The sequence below is a fragment of the Rhinatrema bivittatum genome, chromosome 2, assembly GCF_901001135.1.
Source record: "Rhinatrema bivittatum chromosome 2, aRhiBiv1.1, whole genome shotgun sequence".
In the NCBI taxonomy this organism is placed as follows: domain Eukaryota; kingdom Metazoa; phylum Chordata; class Amphibia; order Gymnophiona; family Rhinatrematidae; genus Rhinatrema; species Rhinatrema bivittatum.
In genome coordinates, this window is record NC_042616.1 from 10,134,452 (window position 1) to 10,156,096 (window position 21,645).

The window sequence follows — 21,645 nt, forward strand, 5'->3', positions numbered from 1 at the left end:
AAATTCACACTAACTTGCTCAAATAGGTAAAAATGCACCCAGGTTTATTAGCAAAAGTTTCCTAACAATAAACAGAATATATAAAAGTGGACAAGCTACGATACTCAAACTATTACCGTAGCTTTTGATAGTTTGTTACTTTCAGATACCTTATTATTGCCCTTCTAGTGTGTGGTTAGCTCTGTTTTAAAATAGGAAACCAACATATATACATAGCCCAACGCTCATGGAACTGGGGATTGCTTGTGGCTGTCTTTTCCCAGAAGATGTCCTCACCCGTGGGGGTCTCTCGGTGTCCAGAAATGCTGTTGGCCTGTTGGATGTTGCAGCACTTGTGCATCGGTTGCTGTTGGCCTTGGCGCTAGTGCTGTGAGGCTGTAGCGCAGCTTGTGGTTACCGCAGTGGTACCAAGCTGTTATTGCAGTAACGTTACTGCAGAGGTACCAGGCTGGCTGTGTGAGAGGCCTTCAGCAAGTGTCTCTTAGTTGCTTAAAAATTTTCCCCGCTCAAGCATCGGAAGCCTTGCCCGGACATCATAACTAGCGCTGTTCATGCAAGATACTGGAACTTTTCCAATTCTGCAGCTTTTACGCATACAGGTTTGCCGATGCTTCTGATGTTCAGGACTTGACACAGTTCACATAATAAAATCACAAATTCAACACTTTGAAAGACCAACAGATTTATTTTAACAATCTTTACAGTTTATGTTCATCTCAATAGTTCAGCCTGTGATTATTACTAATCCACCATCTGCTCAAAGGAAATTTGTCTTCAGTTCTTCCCTTATTGCACAGAGTGAGAAGTAGAAGGATGAAGGAAAATAGAAATAAAAGTAGCAAACAAAAATCTTCATATTAACTTAGTAAATGACAGTAGAAAAAACCCCCAAGTGGTCCATCCAGTCTGCCCAGCAAGCTCTTTTTTTTATTGATTCTTTTATTTTATTATATAATCTCTTCCTTTGTTCGACTGGATACAATGAATAAATTAGTTAAGCAAATCATATCAAGGCCTAGACTGCTATAACCATTTAAACAGCTTTAATGTGCCTGAGCAGTCTTAATGTAAGGATAGTTCATATCGTTTCCCTCTCTTTGTTTTTATATTTTGTTAACTGCACTTAAAAATGAAATAAGTGTACCATGTTATGGATCAACGTATCTCACCATGACAATGCTGTGGCCCGGATAGCAAATCTCATCCAACACACAGCTGCTATGTTTCAAGAACCTCTCTGCCTCAGGGGAAGCAGCTTTACGCCTCCATCTTTGCTGCATTAGGCATTTAAAGATAAGCATTCGGCTTCCAGCAGAAAGCAGGGTTTCGGCTTAAAGTCAGCAGAATTCAAAGAAAGGAAAGGGAAGATAAGATAAGCCAATCACCCTTTAAAAGTGAATTACGGACTTCTATAAAAGTAAGGAATGTGTAATTAAGCATTAGACCTTTAATTATTCTAACTTACAGATTCTGACTCAATCCTTCTCCTTGCCAGAATGATTGTCAAAGCTTAAAGATGGAGACCAGTCTCGGCCGTTCCAGTTTGTACTTCAGCATTTCTTGAAACTTCAAGTTGAAGCTCTTAGGTATTTTTGGAGACCGATAATAGGCGTGTAAAAGGCTGATAAGTGACGAAGACCTAAGGTCAGTCAGAATGAGCCAGTGTCCATGAGCCCAGTGTGTGGACACGTGTGTGGGCGAGGGAGAGCTGCCGCTGCGCTTGAGAACAAGGAACCAGAAGCTCTGCTAATGGCAGATAGCACTAGGCAATAACCCTAGGGTGAAAGCAGACGTTTCTCAGACCATGGGAAAAAGGAAGTGTCTTATTTACTGCTTAGTTGTCTGGAAAATTTCAAGAGGATAGACGGCGTTTGACGGAAGGGCCAAAAAATGGTCAGAGTGTACTACGCTAATGGATAAAAATAAGTTTCTAAGAAAAGGCTTGGCCAGTGCTCAGGGAGGGCTGACGCACAGCTTCTGAGCTGCATCCATCCCCATACTCTGAGTACATACAAACGAACATTTCAAGCAAGTTTCAATATATTGATCTATTTGCGGTCTTCAGTACTGGTCACAGAGGGGATAAGCACATAGCAGCTACAATATATAGGATCAGCTCGATTTTAAAAGGGTGCTTAGATGCGGGTATACGGGCCGCGCGTGAGCAACGCGGCTTTTTAAAAGCCGCAAAATATGCACATACGTACCTGTGCGCGTGTGAGGAAGTAAGGGGGTGTGAAAAGGGCGAGTCACGGCTGGGCACAGGCATCCTGGCACTGGGCTGAGTCTTACACATCTAACTCCAAATTTGAAAAGTGAAACCCACAGCGCAAGTACGCCAGCTGTCCACGTAACTTTACCGCTGCTCCTCCTGAGCGGCAGGTTTGTAGACCTCAAGTTTTAGGGCTTATACAGACAGGATTGGGGGGGTCTGGGTCAACTGGGCAGGGTGTAGGAAGAAGAACCAGAGGGGTCTGAAAGACCTCGCTATAAACTGGTCAAATTGGAAGACTGGGAACGTGCCTCGCCTGAACGTATTTTAAAATTCACTGACGGAGACACAAAAACAGACAACAGTCCTACTGAAGACACACACACACACATGGTGTCTCGAGTAACCTCTTAAAATCAGGAGCATATTTATGCATGATTGGTGCATTTTAAGACATATACGCATAAGTGCGTGCACAATTACAGATTCTAGCCTATCCACACTCGCACGCCAATACAGGGATGGGCGCATGTGCGCACGTTTAAAATTGACCTCCATCTGTATAATTTGTTTTTGAAAGATCCAAACCACCTTCGGCTCTTGAAATGTACTGTCTTGGGACACACTGATTCTTATACATTACGTGATGGATAGGGAATTTTCCTACATCAAAACAATGGCAGAAAAAGACCAAATGGTCCATCCAGTCTGGCCAGCAAGATTCTTATGGTTTTAACTTCTGCTCTGTGCAGGTTACCCCAAGCCTTATGTTAAGGATAGAAATATTTACAATCAAAATCAAGCAACTGTCACACCCATCCCAGAATTACTGCTAGCAACACTGTTCGAGGATGAGCAGTCTGCTTGATAATTCAGACAATGCTGCTGGAGCGGGCTTAGCCATAAAAACAGTCCTGTGCTTTTTTTTCCCCCCTAATGTCTGCATATCAGAACCTTGGACCGTAACAGTCAGAACTCAGTGTTGGCTGTTGTCTGAATCCAATTCACCTTTTTCCCCCTGCCGACAAATCGGAAAGCAACGTTGTGTTAGCATCAAAAGCATCAAAACTAAATGATTAAGGGTAGTAATCTCTAGGCACCCTTTCCTTCATCTTCTACCTCAAGCCTTTAGGGATCCATAGTATTTATCCCATGCCTTTTTTAATTTGTTTACTGCTTTTGTCCTCACCAACTCTTCCAAAAGGGCATTCCAGGCATCCACCACCCTTTCCGTGAACAAATATTTCCTGACGCTGGTGCTAAGTCACGGCCCCCCGAAGGTTCATATTGTGACCCCTAGTAATACTGTTTGTTTTCTAGCAGGAAAGATTCAAGGAACGTGCATCATTAAAACCCTTCAGGTATCCGAAGGTCTGTATCATATCTCCCCTGCTCCTCTTCTCTTCCAAAGTACACAAATTTAGATCCTTCAACCTTTCCTCAAGACTTCTGCTGTGGAGCTCACACCATTTTGGTCGCCCTTCTCTGGACTGCCACCATCATAATTTAGATTGAGTGCAGTCTGCCACATTTTCATGATAAGCTGGATGTACTCGATCTACCCAGGGTTTGTTAGGTACATTTCAAGGCTACTCTGCCTATCACACCAATCCCTGTCACTCTCTCAGGGATCCCCTATGCTGATCCATGCATTCCTGAATTCTGAGGGATGAAAAAAAACAGAGATGCCGAGTGTCCTCTTTTGTGAAAATAATTGACAAGAATGAACCTCATCCCTAAGCCAGGCTGTAGTGGGAATAATCTCAAAGATGATCTTTGTACTTGCAATGTGCCAAAGAGCGTTTCCTTCTGGAGCTCATAGGATGCAATATATAAAAGCGACACACCAGGGAGCTCCAATACATCTGGGACTCTTTCTGTATCTTTCTGCCACATATTTCTAAGTATTAAGGCATTTTTCTCTCGCCGTACATTCCACAGAATACTCATGTTACACTGACGTTGTCATCAGCATTGCCATCTCATGGTTTTATCCTTTACCACAAATGTCCAGTTCTCTTGCAGAGAACTTTTTAAATCGGTGGGAATGGGACCGTCGCAAAGTCTTCATTCTCTACAACTCTGTTAAGTTTCTGATCCCAGTTCTTTTCTGGCAGTGATGTTATGGTGTGTACATGGGCTCCAGTGGATAAGCCATGCCACACTGTTGTGCTTCTCTGTATACAGGCCTTCTGACCTCAGCTCGTCACATCCAGTAATGAGGTTGTAACCATTTTTTTTTTTTAATCGAATCTGTATTTTCCTGTTTTACTTTGTTCTCTATGCGAGATGCGAACCATCTTATCCATCGTTCTTTGGCCTGTGCTGCAAACATCAATCACCCTAGCCATGCCTGTGTCATGTGAGGTTTCTGAAGTAACATTTTGCATTTCCCACTGTATTTGTGCTTTTGGTCGTTTTTCCTTGTTTGCTGGTCTGATTCTTTAAAGAGTTCTTTTCCCCTTGTTTTGCAAATTCTGTTTTTTTTTCCTCTTGTGTTTTGAGGATTCTCACATATTCCTTCTGTTCATGTGAAAACTTGTCCAAGTTTAAAGAATGGAGACTAACTCTGGCCATTCACTTTTGTGCATCTTTTGAGTATTTGCATTTGAGGCCTATGATAATAGCTCTCTATGCATAGTCTTTCTAAAAAACCCATTCTGCACTTGAGATGTACAGTGTCAGCGTGCACTGGTTCTTACAGATTGCCTTTTGGGCATGGAAGAGATGTTTTATTCTTTAAGATTTTTTTGGGGGGATCAGTCTTGTGTTTTTAAGACTGTATGGCTTTGAAACTGATTGATGGCATGAATTTTATTCCATGCTGTTAAAGCACTTTTCAATATCAATCACCTGAAATTTTCTTTACTGACCTTTTCTCTCAATGATTTGAGCTGGAATATTGCAACTTCCTCTACTCCCAGATATTTATATACAACTTCCTGCTCAATTTCCCTTATTTTAAAGGGTCTTCATTTTCAGGTCTTGCTTAGTTTTCATTAAGGAATGTCACCTTAATGACCTTCCTTCTATGGAACATCACCTTTCTCTGCTGTGTGGTTTCTTTGATGTAACGTTAAGAGATCTTTGCGAGAGAAACTTTTGTTGCATTCAGTACATGGAAAGGGTCTCTCGCCTGTGTGGAGTTTTTGGTGTTTTATTAGTGAATCCTTGCGAGCAAACCTTTTGATGCATTCCGTGCACGGAAAGGGTTTCTCTCCTGTGTGTGTTCTTTGATGCAATTTTAGATCCTTGTTCCGAGAGAAGCCTTTTCCACATTCTGTGCATGGAAAAGGTCTTCCACTCACATGAATTCTTTGGTGTGTTACTAGGTATTCTTTGCATATAAATCTTTTCCCACATTTTTCACATTGAAAGGGTCTCTCTCCTGTGTGGATTCTTTGATGTCGTATTAGAGCTGGCTTCCATTTGAATGTTTTATCACATTCAGTGCAAGGAAATGGTTTCTCTTCTGTGTGTGTTGCTTGATGTACCAGTAGTACCTTTCTTTTCTGGAATTGTTTCCCACATTGAGGGCATGGGAAGGGTTTATCTTCTGCAACAATTGTTTGCTCACTTTGGTGTTTTTTAGAGTGCCATATTAAATCGTCTTTCTTTTTGAAACTTTTACCACATTTAGTGCAAGGAAAAGTTGCTCTGTGTATTTCTTGATGAGATGTCAAATGTGATTCCCTATCAAAGCATCTTCCGCAGGTGTCACACACAAAGCATTTCTTCCCTCTACTCTCTCTCTGGTAGAGATTAGAAGTCATTTGATCCCAGTTAGAGTTTGGGAAGGATATCTCTGCTCCCAAGGGTCTAGGGTGCTCAGAGAGGTTTGTGAACTCTCTGTCTCTTCCCACGCACACAGTAGCTCCTGCAGGATCTCTCTGTTTCTTCAATGATTCCCTTTGAATAATCCTTGTGCTTCTCTTCTTAGTCCCCTGGGAAACATTCTCACAGCCATTTCTTGAGAGTCCCTGTTCTACGAGATGTTCTTCTCGATTCTCCTTCCTCTTTCCTTCTTGTATGACCTCGCCACCTGATGGATATAAAAAATACATATTAAGCATGTATTAGTGACCATTTAAATATTTCCAGGATTCTAAGCCTTTCACTTCTGATCTAAAATTATTGCACAGTGATACAGCCGCACATCTCTGACCAATCATTAGTGATCATAGAAAGCTACCAAAGACTAGGAGTCAGGCTGTCAGAGGTCAAGGGTCACAGTGGCCACAGGATAGAAATCTGCCCATCCACACCTGCTGTTCAGCTTTATAATTCGTTCCTCACCCTCAGAGATCCCTTTTGTCCCATGTTTTCTAGAATTTTTTTTTTTTACTCTATTTGTAATTTTAAGTTAAATATACAAATCAGGGGGTCTCATATCAAAATTATACCAGTTACTGATCTCACAACCGTTTAGCAAACATGCGTACATGCTCGCATGGGAAACGGATCTACAGACCTCCATAACTGAAGACGATTGGGCGTCCATCTTTTCGGCGGTCTCCCGTGGTAACATATCCACCCGAATTATTGAAGCCAACTATAAGACGCTTTACCGCTGGCACCTGACCCCAGCTCGGCTGCATCGATGTTACCCCAGAGTGGACCCTCATTGCTGGCGTAATTGTCACCAAGTTGGAACATATCTACATATGTGGTGGGACTGTGAATTTATTCAACCTCTGTGGTCTTATGTCTCCAAGCTATTGTCTGACCTCTTTAATGTCTCTTATACCATGAACGTGGCGAAAGCGCTACTCTTTTTTCCGGAGGATTCTCTGTCACCTCCGGCTCAGACTTTCATGCGTCAAGTCTGCACCGCTACTAAAATGGAGATTGCTTACCATTGGAAACGGGCTCATCCGCCCACCTCAGAAGAGCTATTACGACGACTAGACAGAGCTTGCACCCTTTACCGGCTCACTGCGTTGAAGTACCACCGCCTTCCTAAGTTTAATCAAGTTTGGGGCCCTTACATATTTTGGCGATCTTTGACTTTCACGAGTTAATCATAGACTGACCTTTCAGTCCTAGGCTCAACCATATTGTTCCCTACCACACTGATAGTGTATATGGAGTTTGGAGTTATGGCTTCTTGACTGTCTAGAGTTATGTTGACATCACATGGCATGCGGGGGGGGGGGGGGGGATAACTGGGACCATTCTGGAGTTTTCTTATCTTATGGTGTATTATCTATTGTTGTATAATGGAAAAATATGCTGATTTGTTTGTATTTGTTTTCCATGTTATCACCTGTTACTATCAGCAATAAAAACTATCAAAAAAAAAAAAATACAAATCAGAAAATATATTTGACAAGAAAAATAGACAATATATACAATAATCACAAAATATTTAAGAAAATATCAGTATATATTGCCACTATTAGTCCCCATTTAGAAAAAGAGAAGGGAACAGGAAAAGCACCAGGGGGGAAAAACTAACAAAAAAAAAAAAAAAAGTCTTTATATAGAGATAAAGGATGCATAGCAGACTATACCCCAATGCTAAGTATCCATTTTGGCTGTAATAAGAGGTTCCGAAACTCCTTGTCCGGCTTCCAAAAAATTCTTCAACTGGATCGAAAAAACCCCAAGGATATTGCATAACACACGACGCTCCTAAAGATAGAACAGCAGCTTTCGTGGGCATAAAATTTCTTTCTTCGTTCTTGCGAAACTCTAGCTATAATCAGGAAACATCCAGATCTTTTGGCCTTTAAACATAACGTCTTTATGATGAAAATCGAGACGAAAAACATCATCACCATCTTGCATAAAGACAAATGAGACCAGAAGAGTAGCATGATCTGCAACGTTCCCATCATCAGATTTTTCCAAGAAATCACCAAGGAATTGTACACAGATTTAGGAGCAGGAAGAAAGAAAACTCTCTCAAAAGGAGGGCGTGCATTTTCTGGAATTAGCAAAACTTCCTTCAAAGAAGAAGAAAAGGTCAGATGATGTAGGAAATGGAATCCGTGGGAAATTGAGTAATCTCAGGTTCAAGGATCTGAGAGAGTTTCCAATATTCTCGATTCTATGAGAAGTAGCAGACAGGCCCTTAACGATATTACATTGCACTTCTTGAACTTTTATTAAGGATGCGTCAACATCAGATTCCTTCTTCTCCAGAGAATTAAGACATTGCTCATGAGATTGAAAATTATTGTTTAAATCAGTGGTCAAAGAAACAAAAGGATGAAACAGATTTATTGAGCGACATCATAACTGTCGAAAGTAATGACTGCTGGTTTAACAAAAGCAGTAGAATCATGAAGTGCTATAGCGGGAGCTTTAACTTATGAAATAGAGCCCTTCGTACCTGATTAAATTGCTCTGGCTGACGGATCAAGGAGTGGAACCAATTTTTCTGCACCAACCTGCGCCTCTTGGAGCTCCGAAATCTCCCCAGCTAAACTCAGACGCTGAATCGGTGTCAGTATAGCAGGTGACACGAAGCCTGAAGATGGACTAGAGCCATCCAGGATCTCTGCCGCTTTGAAGACAGCACCAGGGGAGATGGAGTTCTTCTGGGGAGTCGCAATGTGGAGCGGTGGTCGGGGCTTAGAGAAACTTCCGCTGCTGATAGGCTGGTGTCCCCTATACCAGCCAAGCCAGCATCAACCGCCTAAACTTTGGTGGGGGGGCATGCTCGAGAATAGTTGTTTGATGAAGGGCAACCACCGAGTCGGCCGTTTTACCCTGTCAAATAGCTCCTTTACATTTCCCATGTCAAGGAAATTGAGAATAAAATTCGCTGAAACAAAGAAACAAGGGAGATCCTCTGGAGTGCTCGAGAATGCTATTGCTCTGCAGCGGCCATCTTGGTTCCCCTCCTTCTAGAATTCTTTATATTGTGTTTGTCTCCAACACCTCCACAGGGAGGCTATTCCTTGCCTCCACCACCTTTTTCCTTAGATTACTTCTGCATATTACCTCTTTCACCATTATCCCATTACTCTCATTCTACAGCTTCCTTTCCACTGAAGGAATCCTGCCTATATTTTATTACCTTAGAGGTATTTAAATGTCTCTACCATATCTTCCTTATCCCACTTTTTCTCTGGCGTATACATGTTTAGACCTTTAAGGCTGTCTCTAAATGCTTTATGACTACTGACCCTTTTGTAGCTGCCCTCTGAATTGGGCACCATAAAGTTTTTACCTTTTGAAGGTTCAGTCTCCACAATTGTACACATTACTCCAAATGGGACCTCCCCGGAGACTTATACAGGGACAATATCATCTCCTTTTTCTTGCAGGCTATTCCTCTCCCTATGCAACCAAGCATCCTTCTGGCTTGTCACCTTCTCCACTCGTTTGGCCACCTTGAAGACATCAGATACAATCATCCTCAGATCCCTGTCTTGTTTCACTCACTATGTGCTGTACTGCTCCCTTGGATTTTGGCAACCCATATGCAAGCCCTTGCATATTTTAGCATTAAATCTTAGCCGCCAAACTCTAGATCATTTCTCAGGCTTCCCTCCTCATGTTCTCCACACCTTCCCGGGTATCTGCTTTGTTGCAGAGTTTAGTATCATCCACAAAAAGGCAAACCTTTCCCAATAGCCATTCCATAATACAATTAACAGAAGCAGACCAAGAATAAATCTCTGCTGCACACCAGTAGTAATGCCCCTTTCCTCAGTGCGAACTCCATTTACCACTTCCCTATGTTGTCTCCCATTCAATCAGTTTCTAACCCATACCAAGGGTGCTCAATTGATTTATAAGTGGCCTATGCAGAAGCACGTCAAAGACCAAACTGAAATCCAGGTACACTGCATCGAGCACTCTCCCTGATCCATCTCTCTAGCTACCCAGTCAAAGAAACTGATCAGATTCATCTAACAAGACCTAGCTCTGATAAAGCCATGCTGGCTTGGATTGTGTAATGCATTGGATTTTTGAAACTGCTGGAAACAGGATGCTGGGCTTGATGGACCCTTGCTCTGACCCAGAATGGCATGTTCTTATGTCCGACTATAAGCTGAGCCCCATTTTCTTGCTGTGCATTTGCATAAATTTACATACAATTTACATTATTTAATATGTACAATAGTTTTCATTAGGAATGGCTGTTCTGGTCTGGGACTCAGAGACAGCTGGTCATTTTTTTTTTTTTAAGCTATGATCAGAGCAGGAGCTAGAATCAGAATGGAGCAGGGCTCTGGAGTTTGTAGCTGGAACTGCTTCACTCTCTGTTACCTTAAAATACTGATAAAGTTTACTGAAATTAACCAAATATGTTTGTAATTCATTTCATAAAAGTAAAAATCAAATTCCACACCAACAATTTGGGAAAGAATTGGAGAAATTACTTACCTGATCATTTTGTTTTCCTTAGTGTAAACAATGGACTCAGGACCAGTAGGTTATGCTCCCCTGCCAGCAGATGGAGACAGAGTCAGGTTTCAAAGCTGATGTCACCCCTGCGGTGACCTCAGCCCTTCAGTATTCTCTTCCAAAGCCATTGTGGACATATTATTGAAAAACAATTTGAACTTGCATACAACTTAATACGCGATTAAAAAACTGGAGACCGCAACTGAACTCAATCCGAAAGTGCTGTATCCCTATCTAGAGATAGGGCGACAGCTTACCTGCAACTTCATGGAATCGAGATTTACCCCATGGGCAATTTCTTGGTACCGCTCATGGGCAGCTGTGGGCGGGATGCTGAGTCCATCTGTCTACACTAAGGAAAATTAATTTATCAGGTAAGTAATTTCTCCATTTCCTAGCGTGTAGTAAATGGACTCAGGACAAATGGGATGTACAAAAGCTACTCCCGAATGGGGTGGGAGGCTGCCTGCTGTCCGGTTAGCACCGCCCTTGCAGAGGCTGCGTCCTCTCTGGCCTGGATGTCCAGGTGGTAGAACCTGAAGAAGGTGTGCAAGGAGGACTACGTCGCTGCTCGACAGATGGTAGGAGACAGTAGCTTAGATTCAGCCCAGGATATTGCCTGGGCCCTGGCAGAATGAGCTTTAGCTTGGAGGGGTAAAGGCTTCCCTGCCTCTACGTAAGCTGCCTTGATTACTTTCTTGATCCAGCAAGCTATGGTAGCTCACGAAGCCGCATCGCCTTGTTTCTTTCACCCTGTGGAGAACAAACAAGCGATCTGTCTTGCGCACCGGTTCTGAACGTTCCAGATACCGCACTAAAAGTCTACAGACGTTTAGATGGCGAAGGCGGCAGTAGTCTTCCATGTCCTTGCGTCTATTCGGGGACGGTAAGGAGATGGATTGGTTCAGGTGAAACTCCGAGACTACCTTAGGTAAGAAGGAGGGGACAGTGTGAAGCTGTACTGTTCCTAGAGTAAACCGAAGGAACGGTTCTCGACATGACAGTGCCTGTAGTTCAGAGATGCGACGGGCCGAGCATATCGCCACCAAGAATGCAGTCTTTAGTGTTAATAGGCTTAGCGACAGACTGTGCAGTGGTCTGAAGGAAGGCCCTGCTAGTAAATCCAATACTAGATTGAGGTTCCATAGGGGGCCTAGCCAATTTAAGGGTAGTCTGATATGTTTGACCCCTTTTAGGAAAACGGGCCAAGTCCGGATGTGCTGACAGGTGGGTTCCGTTCACATCAGCCCTGAAGCAGGAGAGGGCTGCCACCTAGACCTTCAAGGAGTTTAAGGACAATCCTTTGTTCATGGGGGTCTTGGCTGTTCACAGGGGCACCCCGCATTCCTCGCACCAGGCCTCAAATATTCTCCAAATCTGTATGTACACCAGGGACGTTGAGAACTTCTGCACGTGGAGCAAGATGGATATTATGGCCGCTGAATATCCATGCTTCATCAGGCAAGCCCTCTCAAGGGCCAGACCATAAGACAGAATCAAATTGGGTCTTCGTGAAGAATCGGGCCTTGCTGGAGAAGGTTCCTGTGTGGGGGGAGGCAAAGAGACTCTCCACGAGAAGCCTCTGCATGTCTGCATACCACGGGTGGCTGGGCCAATCCAGGGCCACTGAAAGGGCCAATCCTCTGTGGGTTCGATCTTGTGGATGATCTTGCCCAGTAAAGGCCATGTAGGGAAGGTGTATAGTAAGTCCTCTTCTGGCCAGGTCTGGATGAAGGCGTCGATCCCTTGGGAGCGCTGATCTCGCCTGCGACTGAAGAACTGGGAAACCTTCGCATTGTAAGATGTATCCAGTTGGTCGATGGATGGTACACCCCAGCGATCTACTAGGAGCTGGAAAGCTCTGGTCAACCATATCCATTCCCCGGATCCAGGCTTTCCCTGCTGAGAAAGTCTGCTCTGACTTTGTCTTTTCCCATGATGTGGGAGGCTGAGATAACTGAAGGATTAACTCCGCCCATTCCATAAGGGGGTCTTATCTCCAGAGACACTTGATGGGCTTTTGGTGCCTCCCTGGTGGTTGATGTAGGCAACTGTTACGTTGTCCATCACGCGGATTGCTAGTCCCTGGAGTGTGTGGCTGAACTGCATGCATGCTAAATTTGACTGCTCGCACTTCCAGGTGGTTTATGTTCCAGTTAGCCTCTCCCTTGGTCCATCATCCCTGGGTTGTCAGTTCCTGACAGTGAGATCCCCACTCTGAGGCTCGCATCTTTTGTAAAGACGATCCGGCTTGGTGAGGACAGGCTTACGCCCTTGCTTAGGTGAGCTTCCTGTAGCCACCACTAGAGCCGAGACCATACTTCCATCGATAGGTAGAAGTGAATCAAGTAGTCTTGAGGCAGTGGCGGCTAGTCACCTGGAGGCTCTCTTCCAATGACTTCACCCGGATCAGCCAGTTGTCCAAATATGGGTGCACCAGGATCTCTTCTTTCCTCATTGATGCCGCCACGACTACCATAATTTTGGAGAATGTTCTGGGGCAGTTGCCAGGCCGAAGGGCAACGTCTGGAACTGGTAATGGCAGCCCAGTACCGCAAAGCATAGAAAACGCTGGTGGTCTTGACAGATTGGAATATGAAGGTAGGCCTCCGAGAGGTCCAGGGAGGTTAAGAACTCTCCCGGATGTACTGCCATTATGATGGAGCGAAGAGTTTCCATGCAAAAGTGAATTATCCGCAGATGACGGTTGATGCTCTTGAGATCCAGGATGGGTCGGAATAAACCCTCTTGCTTGGGCATGATGAAATAGATGGAATAGCGCCCCGTATTTACTTGGGGCGTAGGTACCGGAATTATAGCCCTCAGATTGAGAAGCCTTATCAGTGTGGATTCCACTGCAAGTGGCAAGGTGACATCATGAACCTCTCCCGAGGGATGCTGCAAAATTCCAGAACGTAATCTTCTCTTATGATGTCCAGTACCCATTTGTCAGATGTAATCTCGACCCACCACTGATAGAAGTGGAATAGTCTGCCCCCTCTCTGCTCATCCAGTGGATGGTTCGGCCCAACTTCATTGGGAGGTTCGGGTTGGACCTGAGCACGAACTTGTTCCTCTTTTTGGTTGTTGGTTCCAAAAGGACTGAGACCTTCCTGAAGGCCAAGATGACAAATGACGAGTTTCTGTAGGGCTGGAAGCATTGGGAGTCCCTGGCCCGACCCCTCCTGAGTGAGGGGTACTGTGACCTCTTTCTTATCTTCCAGTAGCCAGGGCACTGGATATTTGCCCCACTTACTGGCTAGCTTCTCCAATTTGCTTCCAAATAGGAGGGATCCCTTAAAGGGCATCTTTGTGAGGTTCGCTTTAGAAGTTGCACCAGCTGACCAATTTCGCAACCATAGTTGTCTTCTGGCCACCACCACTGAGGCTACTCCTCTGGCCGAGGTACACACTAGGTCCGAGCTTGCATACACCAGGCAGGATGCGGCGAGTTTGATCGCCTCTCCGGCATGTGCGCCCCTGAGCTATCAGCCTCTCTTGAGAGAAGCAGACATGAGCAAGCCACCAGGGCATTCTAATACACCGTGCATCAAGAATTCCAATGCAGTGTGCTATGCATCAGGCATTCCAATGAGGCTTGTACCATACATCAGGTGCTCCAATGTGCCCGCTGGATATCATTGCTGAGGACAACTACCGCCTGTAGCTGCGGGTGAGTCTGTTCTTGGTCTCTTGGCCCCCCCGAAAGGCCTGTGATGTGCCTCTAGCCCCTCCCCGAGCCACCCATCTTTCTGACCCGTTGGTTATATGCTGACACCTATGCTCTCGTGTTGCTGAGCAGTTTCTATACTCTGGCAGTCTCTGGGATTTTGATTCCTCCTACTCCTTTACTAATTTCTCTACACTTCTACCCTGAGGAATAGGACCCCCCTTTAAAGGGGAGCATACACAAGGGTGTTCAGGATACTGAGTCCACCGCTCTGCTGCAGAGCCAGAGAAGCCTCCTGGGTCTATAAGCCCAGAGGCCACCGATCTCAAGGATATTCTAGCCAAGTTATACAGTGTGTCCACTAGGAAGTGGACTGCCGACTCCCAACGTGCGATTTCCTGGCTGTGGAGGGGTTCTGGATCCAACGCAGGGCTGCACGTGGCACGTAACCAACTCAGATTGAAGCCGGGATCAGCATAGCTCCTGTGGAGAAGGCTCCCTTCAACACAGCTCCTATTCTCCTGTCCTGCAGATCCTTAAAGGATGGGGATCCTGCAAGCTATTGCCGAGAATGAGGCCTCCACCTTCAGGATCCTGAACAGGCTTCTCCCTTCTCTTCTGCAGTTAGGGGATGCAAGTCCTCCTTTCAGACCGCCCAATGGTGAGGCCCATCCTGCCAGCACCATTTGCTTTAGGGCAGAGGTCCCCAAGCCTGTCCTGGGGGACCCCCCCAAGCCGGCCATGGTTTCAGGATATCCACGATGAATATGCATGAGGTACATTTGCCTCCATAGCATGTACATTTTATCTCATGCATATTCATCGTGGATATCCTGAAAACACGGCCGGCGGAGGCATTAGGGGATTTATGTAAGGGAAAAGCCCTTTGATGCTTTGTCATTTCTTGCAAGATGGGGTCCCCCTCTGAGGGTACATCTGCTTTGGTGTTTCGTAATCTTTCGCACTTCTGGGCAGTGAGCTCCTCCTTATGGAAGATCCTAATCTCTGAAGCACTGTCCTCCTTCAATGACGCCTGCTCCTTCAGTCCGTTCAGCTCTGAATCAAAAGCGGAGTAACCCTCTTTGCCAGATACTGGCACGAGAGTGGTGAAAGGGGAAAGCCTGCATCTGGGGATACCCCCATGTTCACTTGGAGGCCCCTTGCTCTCACCCCTTCTAATCCTGGGGCTAGAGACCCGAGTCCAGCTTCCACCTGGGGCAGAACATCCGGTGCCCGACCAAAGCAAAGTCAGACGAAACCCCTTTGGGGCAGGCTCCAATGGGGTCCCTGACTGGATCTGGGCAATCCTGCTGCTTGGCCCTTCCTGCAGTAAGAGAGGCAGTGGCTCCGGCTGTCCCCAGGCCGGGGGATATTCCACGGGCCTTTCATGTCTCTGCGTCACAGGTCAGGCAGCTTGAGCCTGCTGCTGTGGGGACTTTCTATAGCCTTATATCATTCCTTACTTCTTTTTTTTTTTCTCTCTTTTAGAGCAGACTGCGTCTTGCCGCTGTGCTACCACAGCACCCTGGCCTGCCCCTGCACCACGAGGCGCTCACCGGGCCTTCCCTCCCCTGGTAGTCACCACCACCAGAAAATAAGGCTTGCAGGCCACAGTTCCTCTACCACAATGCCTGTACCATGGCTCCCCTTCTGCCGACTACTTTCCTTCCTGCTTTCCTGTTTAGTGTTTTATGGCCTTTTATTCTCTATGAAGCGGGGGCCTTTCCTAGAGGGATCCCAGTCCCTATGAAACAGGGGGTCTTACCCGAGGAGCCTCAAACCAGGGAAGGATCCATCTGGTAGTTGTCCCAGGAGCTCAATATGGTCAGACCAGGCCGGGGCTGAACTCTGACCCAGGAGCTTCTGCAGTCCATGCACACTCGTCCGCAGGTGCCAGAGACAGAGGCTTCAGGCAAGACCTATGACCACGCCCCCATTTTATGACAAAGAATGAAGTCATCAAGGGGGCGTGCCCTCTGTCTCCAGCGGCTGAGGAGCTTGAATCTCTCAACGGTAATGGAATGGTCTAGCAAGCCAGAAAGTAAAATGCAGATAATGCAGTCCTTACCCAGGGAGAGCAGGGTCTCATAATTCTCCTTCATCACCTCCCTGTAGAGCTTCTTCTGCCCTTCATCTAAATACCCCCATTCCTCCTGGGAGAAATAGACAGCGATGTCCTCAAACGTCACCGGCACCTGAAACACAAACCAGAAACGCTCAGAGACACGAGGAGGGGCTCAGCGTGCATCAGATCTCAGCTGGATTTATTCTCCTCATGTTTTATCATGGAGGAGGGGACACCAGGACCCCAATATCCCATGATCTCTCAGGCCTGTTTCCTGTGAGCACCTCTAGTTTTAGTTTCCGCTCTGGACCACAGGGTCTGCAGGTCTAACTGTGAAAAGATTCTCTAATACTGGAGACACACAAGAACATAAGAAATGCTTATCTGGGGTCAGAGCCTAAGTCAGTCAAGCCCAGCATCCCCTTTCCAACAGTGGTCAGTTCAGGTCAAAAGTGCCCAGCCAGATCGCAAAGCCCTTGATCATAACCAGAGATAAGCGGTGCCTTTCCCAAGTTAACATGGCTAATTCGTTTATGGACTTTTCCTCCAGGAACTTGTCTAAACCCTTTTGAAACCCAGCTACTCTAGCTGCTTTCTCCACATCCTCTGGCAGTGAACTCCAGAGTTTAATTTGCACTCTGAGTGAAAAAATACATTCTCCAATTTGTTTTAAATTTGCTACCTGTTAGCTTCATAGAGTGAGCCCTAGTCCTAACACTATTCGAAAGGATAAATATCCTTTCCCTATTTACCAATTCCACCCAACTCATTATTCTCATCTCTCTTCTCCAGACTGAAGAGCCCCAACCTGTTTAGTCTTTCCTCATGGTGAGCCACTCTATCTAGGGCCAGCACATCCACTAGGCAAAATTAGGCAGTTGCCTAGGGCGTCAACTAGTAGGGGGCATCAACGAGCAGCCATGTGGGGCTGAGAGAGGCGTAGGGTCTTGGCGGGTCACAAGCCAAGTACATCCCATTCGTGGCCAAGAGAAGACTTGGCAACCGTGAATGGCACCCATCCTGCTTGCGGCCAAGAGAAGCAGACTCGTTAGGCTGCAAGTGGCGCCTGTGTGTGTGTGTGTATATGAGAAAGAGGAAAATTGTGTGAGGGAGTGAGATTGCATGTGTGTGTGAGAAAGGGAACCTGTGTGAAGGGCATGTGTGGTGTGTATATGAGAGAAAGGAGAAAGTTTGTGCACAACAACCCCCAGCTCCCCACCCCATCAGCTAATCCATGACAATCTCAGGGCATCTAGAAATCAAAAGTTCCCAGGAAAGAACATAAGAAATTGCCATGCTGGGTCAGACCAAGGGTCCATCAAGCCCAGCATCCTGTTTCCAACAGTGGCCAAACCTGGCAATTACCCAAACACTAAGAAGCTCCCATGCTACTGATGCAATTAATAGCAGTGGCTATTCCCTAAGTCAACTTAATAGCTAGTAGTTTTGTTAGTTTTAATCATTGGTGTTAATATTTGATGTGTGCGCTGTTTTTCAATTTTTGTTTTGGAGCTGGATTTTTTATGTTTTTAATTATTGGATGTCACTATCTGCTATTTTGAAAGTGTCCTTTTACTAGTATGGTTTTATGCTTTTATGTTTTATTTTAGAATATATTTTAATCATAGGCAGTAAAGATTGTTTTTAAAGATTGATGGTATAGAAAAGCGACAAATAAATATTGATTTTTTTTTTTTTTTAATATTTCTTCATTTCATTGTTGCACAATTTTTACTTGTGTGTTTGGGCCGGAGAGGTCGGAGCACAAGGCAGAAGGCTCGCCTAGGGCACCTAATACCCTTGGCACCGGCCCTGGCTCTATCCCTTTTGCAGGATATAATAAAACCTGAGCTGTAACGGAGCATCACCAGGAAGCTCAGGAACCGCTGGATCTGCTACAGCAGATGTCGTCACTGTGCATCCTGGCTCCCATTTCTAGTTACTTCCACTGTCAGACAATTGTGTTATTTTTATATTTAAGCTTCATGTTCTGGAGGTTCAAACTAAACCACAATATACGAAGGAAGGCGTGGGAGGGAGAGAGAGTTGATCCCACATTATGCGGGTCATAGAGACCCTATTTCTCTTAGGAACCTTGATCTGAAAACCCTTGCGGGAGACGGCATGAGCAAGGAGGTAAAACCACAAGGCGCCAGAGGTGAAACTGAACACAGAACGGGCATGTATACTGAACTAAGAAAAGGGACGGAGATGGAGAGGGGGAATTAAGTGTTACCGGAAGATTTACAAGAAGAAATCTACTGGCGCAGGACGGCAAGGCCAAAAATAGTCAGAGAGCACAAGTCCACAATATGAAAAATCCATATAAGATAAAGGTGTGACAATCATTTGAGGAAGGATGGTAAAGATTGGGTTCTCGCTAGGTTTCTGAGTGGCCTGGCCGCCTTCCCATACTCCGAGCAAGACCTACTAATAAAGCTTCCATCTACGGTTTACCTTCTGTCCCGAATCTCGTTTCCAAAGGTTTAATGGTTTATTAAGTTTTATATACCGATACATCGGACAAGCCTTCACATCGGTTTACACAAGATAAAACAGGGTCAGAAATACAACATTCATAAAATAGTAACAGCTAAAAACTACATAAAGTAAAGGAATAAATTAGCTGTTAAGAAAAGATAAAAACTCCTAAAGCATAAATCAAATAAATAAGATAAACATAGTCATAAAACACTAAAGTTAAAACATCTATTAAACTAAATGACATACTGATAAAATAAAATGGTAGCTCATCAAGATGGTTTAAAACAAAAGCGTGCTTATGCTGTACTGCTTATTTCTAGCATTGCTGATTGATCATTTCGTGCTCTGCAAAGGTGCATTTAAACAGCCAGGTCTTCAGTTAAGCTTTAAATTAAGTTAAGCTTACGCCTTATCCGGACAGTCCACAGGTTATGAAAGTCACCACTGTAGATGCACTAGCTCATTAGCTCTCGTTATGCTCAGGTCATGCCCTTCAACATTGTACACTGTTACCTGCTACACTCAATTTATTTTACTATTTATTGTAGATATTTTTGTTTTTTACGTCTTTTGAACGCTGTTTGACGTGTTATTGATGTCTATTTAATATTTACGTTCTTATGTTCAGAAACTCTGTTTAATGTAACGCCTTAACCGCGACTGTTTTGTTCAATGGAAACCGACCTGGTTTGATATGGGTATCGAGAATGTCGGTATATAAAAATTCTAAATAAATAAAATAAATAAATAAATTACTTTTTTTCAGTGGTGAGTCTCAATGAGGTAGGTAGAGAGTTCCAAATCTTTGTTCCTGCGATGGATATAACACGCTCCCTTACGTGGGATAATCTAGCTGATTTGATGGTGGGGATTGAGAGAAGGCCCTTGTCAGCTGATCGCAAGTCTCTCTGTGGTACATGTGGTGTCCCATATATCTGGTGACAGGCACCTTCACTACCCCTCTCTCCTCCTCACTCTTCTCCCAGCCATCTCACCCCACGTTTCCGGCCTTCCAAGTCCTCCTCCTGCTCTGCCATGCCTGGTGCTCTCACCTTCTCCTCCTCTCTGTTCCTGAGATCTCCTCCCGGTGCTGATACCCGAGACACCCTTTTCCTCACCAACAACCACCACCACCACCTAGGTCAGGCACAAGGAAGTTTGGCAAAACTATTTTAGAAGTCGATATGCAAAGGGTTCGAGTAACTTTATGGAGTTAGCAGGACAAAACTCGAATATTTCTCCCTGCTCCTGTATATAAATATAAGGCAGATGTGGGCATGTCCTGTTCACATACACTACTGTATGGACACTGCGTGTGACCAGTATGATGAATTATACAGCACGGTGAAACAGCACGGACGCAGAGCCGAAGGAAACCTGACCCGCGATCACGAAGCGGACGTCTGATAAGCAGAGAGAGCGCCAAAGGCAAGGCCCAGAGAATGAGAACAAAGAAGCAGTAAAAGAGCGTTGCATTTTGGACTAAATTTAAATAGTATACACCTAACAAGCTTATGTATGTAAGATGGAGTAGGTTTTGGGACGTCCCCTGTGCCGATGAAGCCTGCTACTCCCAAGAAACTCCGTTTGCTTGCCTTTCTTGTCTTAATAAAGCCTTTAAATAGCAGAGGTTGAATGAATTGGTTACTGATTTTAATGCGTAGCTGAACACTCCCTAGAAGATTTGTTTGCACAACTCATCTGCACAGAAATTACGCAAAGAAAAAGGACGTGGTTCTGCGGGTATTTCTGGGGCATGGCTTTGCTTTATCCAGCTGAATCCTGCCTGGATAAATCTGGTTGCACAAAGGTTCTCCGGCTATATTCAGCAGAACACTTCATCCGCCTAACTTCTGCCGAACATCAGCTTAATGTTCCTGCTCGCCAGCTTACGCAACACGAACCACGTCATTTTCATAATGCAGGACATAAAAAAAGATGGAAATATTTTGCAATGTGCTTCAGAAATATTTCATTTGTAGCCCACAATCTGCCCCTGAACTGCCGCAGGACGTGGTGGGTCCGTGACCTAAACCTTCTGATCCCTGCTGTTAGAACTCAGGAGATGGGGTAAGGAGGGCAGCAACTCCAACAATGCCTAGGACTGCCAAAAATAAGAGAAATTACTTACCTGATAATTTCGTTTTCCTTAGTGTAGACAGATGGACTCAGGACCAATGGGTATAGTGTACTCCTGATAGCAGTTGGAGATGGATCAGATTTCAATCTGATGTCAGCACTACATATACCTGTGCATGAGGCTCTGTCCTTCAGTTTTCTCCTCGAAAAGCAATTATGGATAGATGTGTGATTGGATAATTTTGATTAGTTTGGTTAACGTGATTAACTTGAAACTTGATTACTCGGATTGGATGACGTGGTTTCTAGCTGGAGACCGCCAGGGCATTCAACCGAGAAGCGCCGACACCTGGTAATATGGGTGTCTGAACTAGAGATAAGGGTTGGCTTACCCGTGCTTGGGTTGCACTCGGGGGGGGTTCCCCCGAGGCTTCTTGATTGCGAGGCAGCCATGGGCGAGATGCTGAGTCCATCTGTCTACACTAAGGAAAATTAAATTATCAGGTAAGTAATTTCTCCATTTCCTAGCGTGTAGCAGATGGACTCAGGTCCAATGGGATGTACAAAAGCTACTCCCGAACTGGGCGGGAGGCTGCCGTGGCATCCAAGCGATAGAATCCCGAGAAGGTGTGGATGGAGGACCATGTTGCCGCCCGACAGATCTCTGCGGGTGACAGCATCTTGGTTTCTGCCCAGGACACTGCCTGGGCTCTTGTGGAATGGGCCTTGACTTTTAGAGGTGGGGGCTTGCCTGTCTACGAAGGCCGCCTT

At 45.1% G+C, this 21,645-nt stretch overlaps 2 protein-coding genes across 2 annotated transcripts in view; one reads left to right on the forward strand and one right to left on the reverse strand.

Annotated features, from left to right (window-relative positions):
• Positions 1-21,645, forward strand: part of LOC115083510 (zinc finger protein 189-like) — a 537,273-nt gene that overhangs the window by 242,838 nt on the left and 272,790 nt on the right. The window lies entirely within an intron of this gene.
• LOC115083524 (gastrula zinc finger protein XlCGF64.1-like) lies at positions 667-16,369 on the reverse strand. Its single transcript, XM_029587404.1, has 2 exons — positions 16,315-16,369; positions 667-6,254 (listed from the first exon to the last, which is right to left on the reverse strand). The coding sequence occupies exons 1-2, from the start codon at positions 16,346-16,348 to the stop codon at positions 5,242-5,244; spliced, it is 1,047 nt and encodes a 348-aa protein (XP_029443264.1). The 5' UTR covers positions 16,349-16,369; the 3' UTR covers positions 667-5,241.

Bases quoted from the DNA above. Each gene is read 5' to 3' on its own strand.
- LOC115083524 (XM_029587404.1), bottom strand. From the start codon at position 16,348: ATGAAGGAGAATTATGAGACCCTGCTCTCCCTGG. The intron at 6,255-16,314 runs GTAAGGACTGCA...TATATCCATCAG, and splicing joins TGAGACCCTGCTCTCCCTGG to GTGGCGAGGTCATACAAGAA.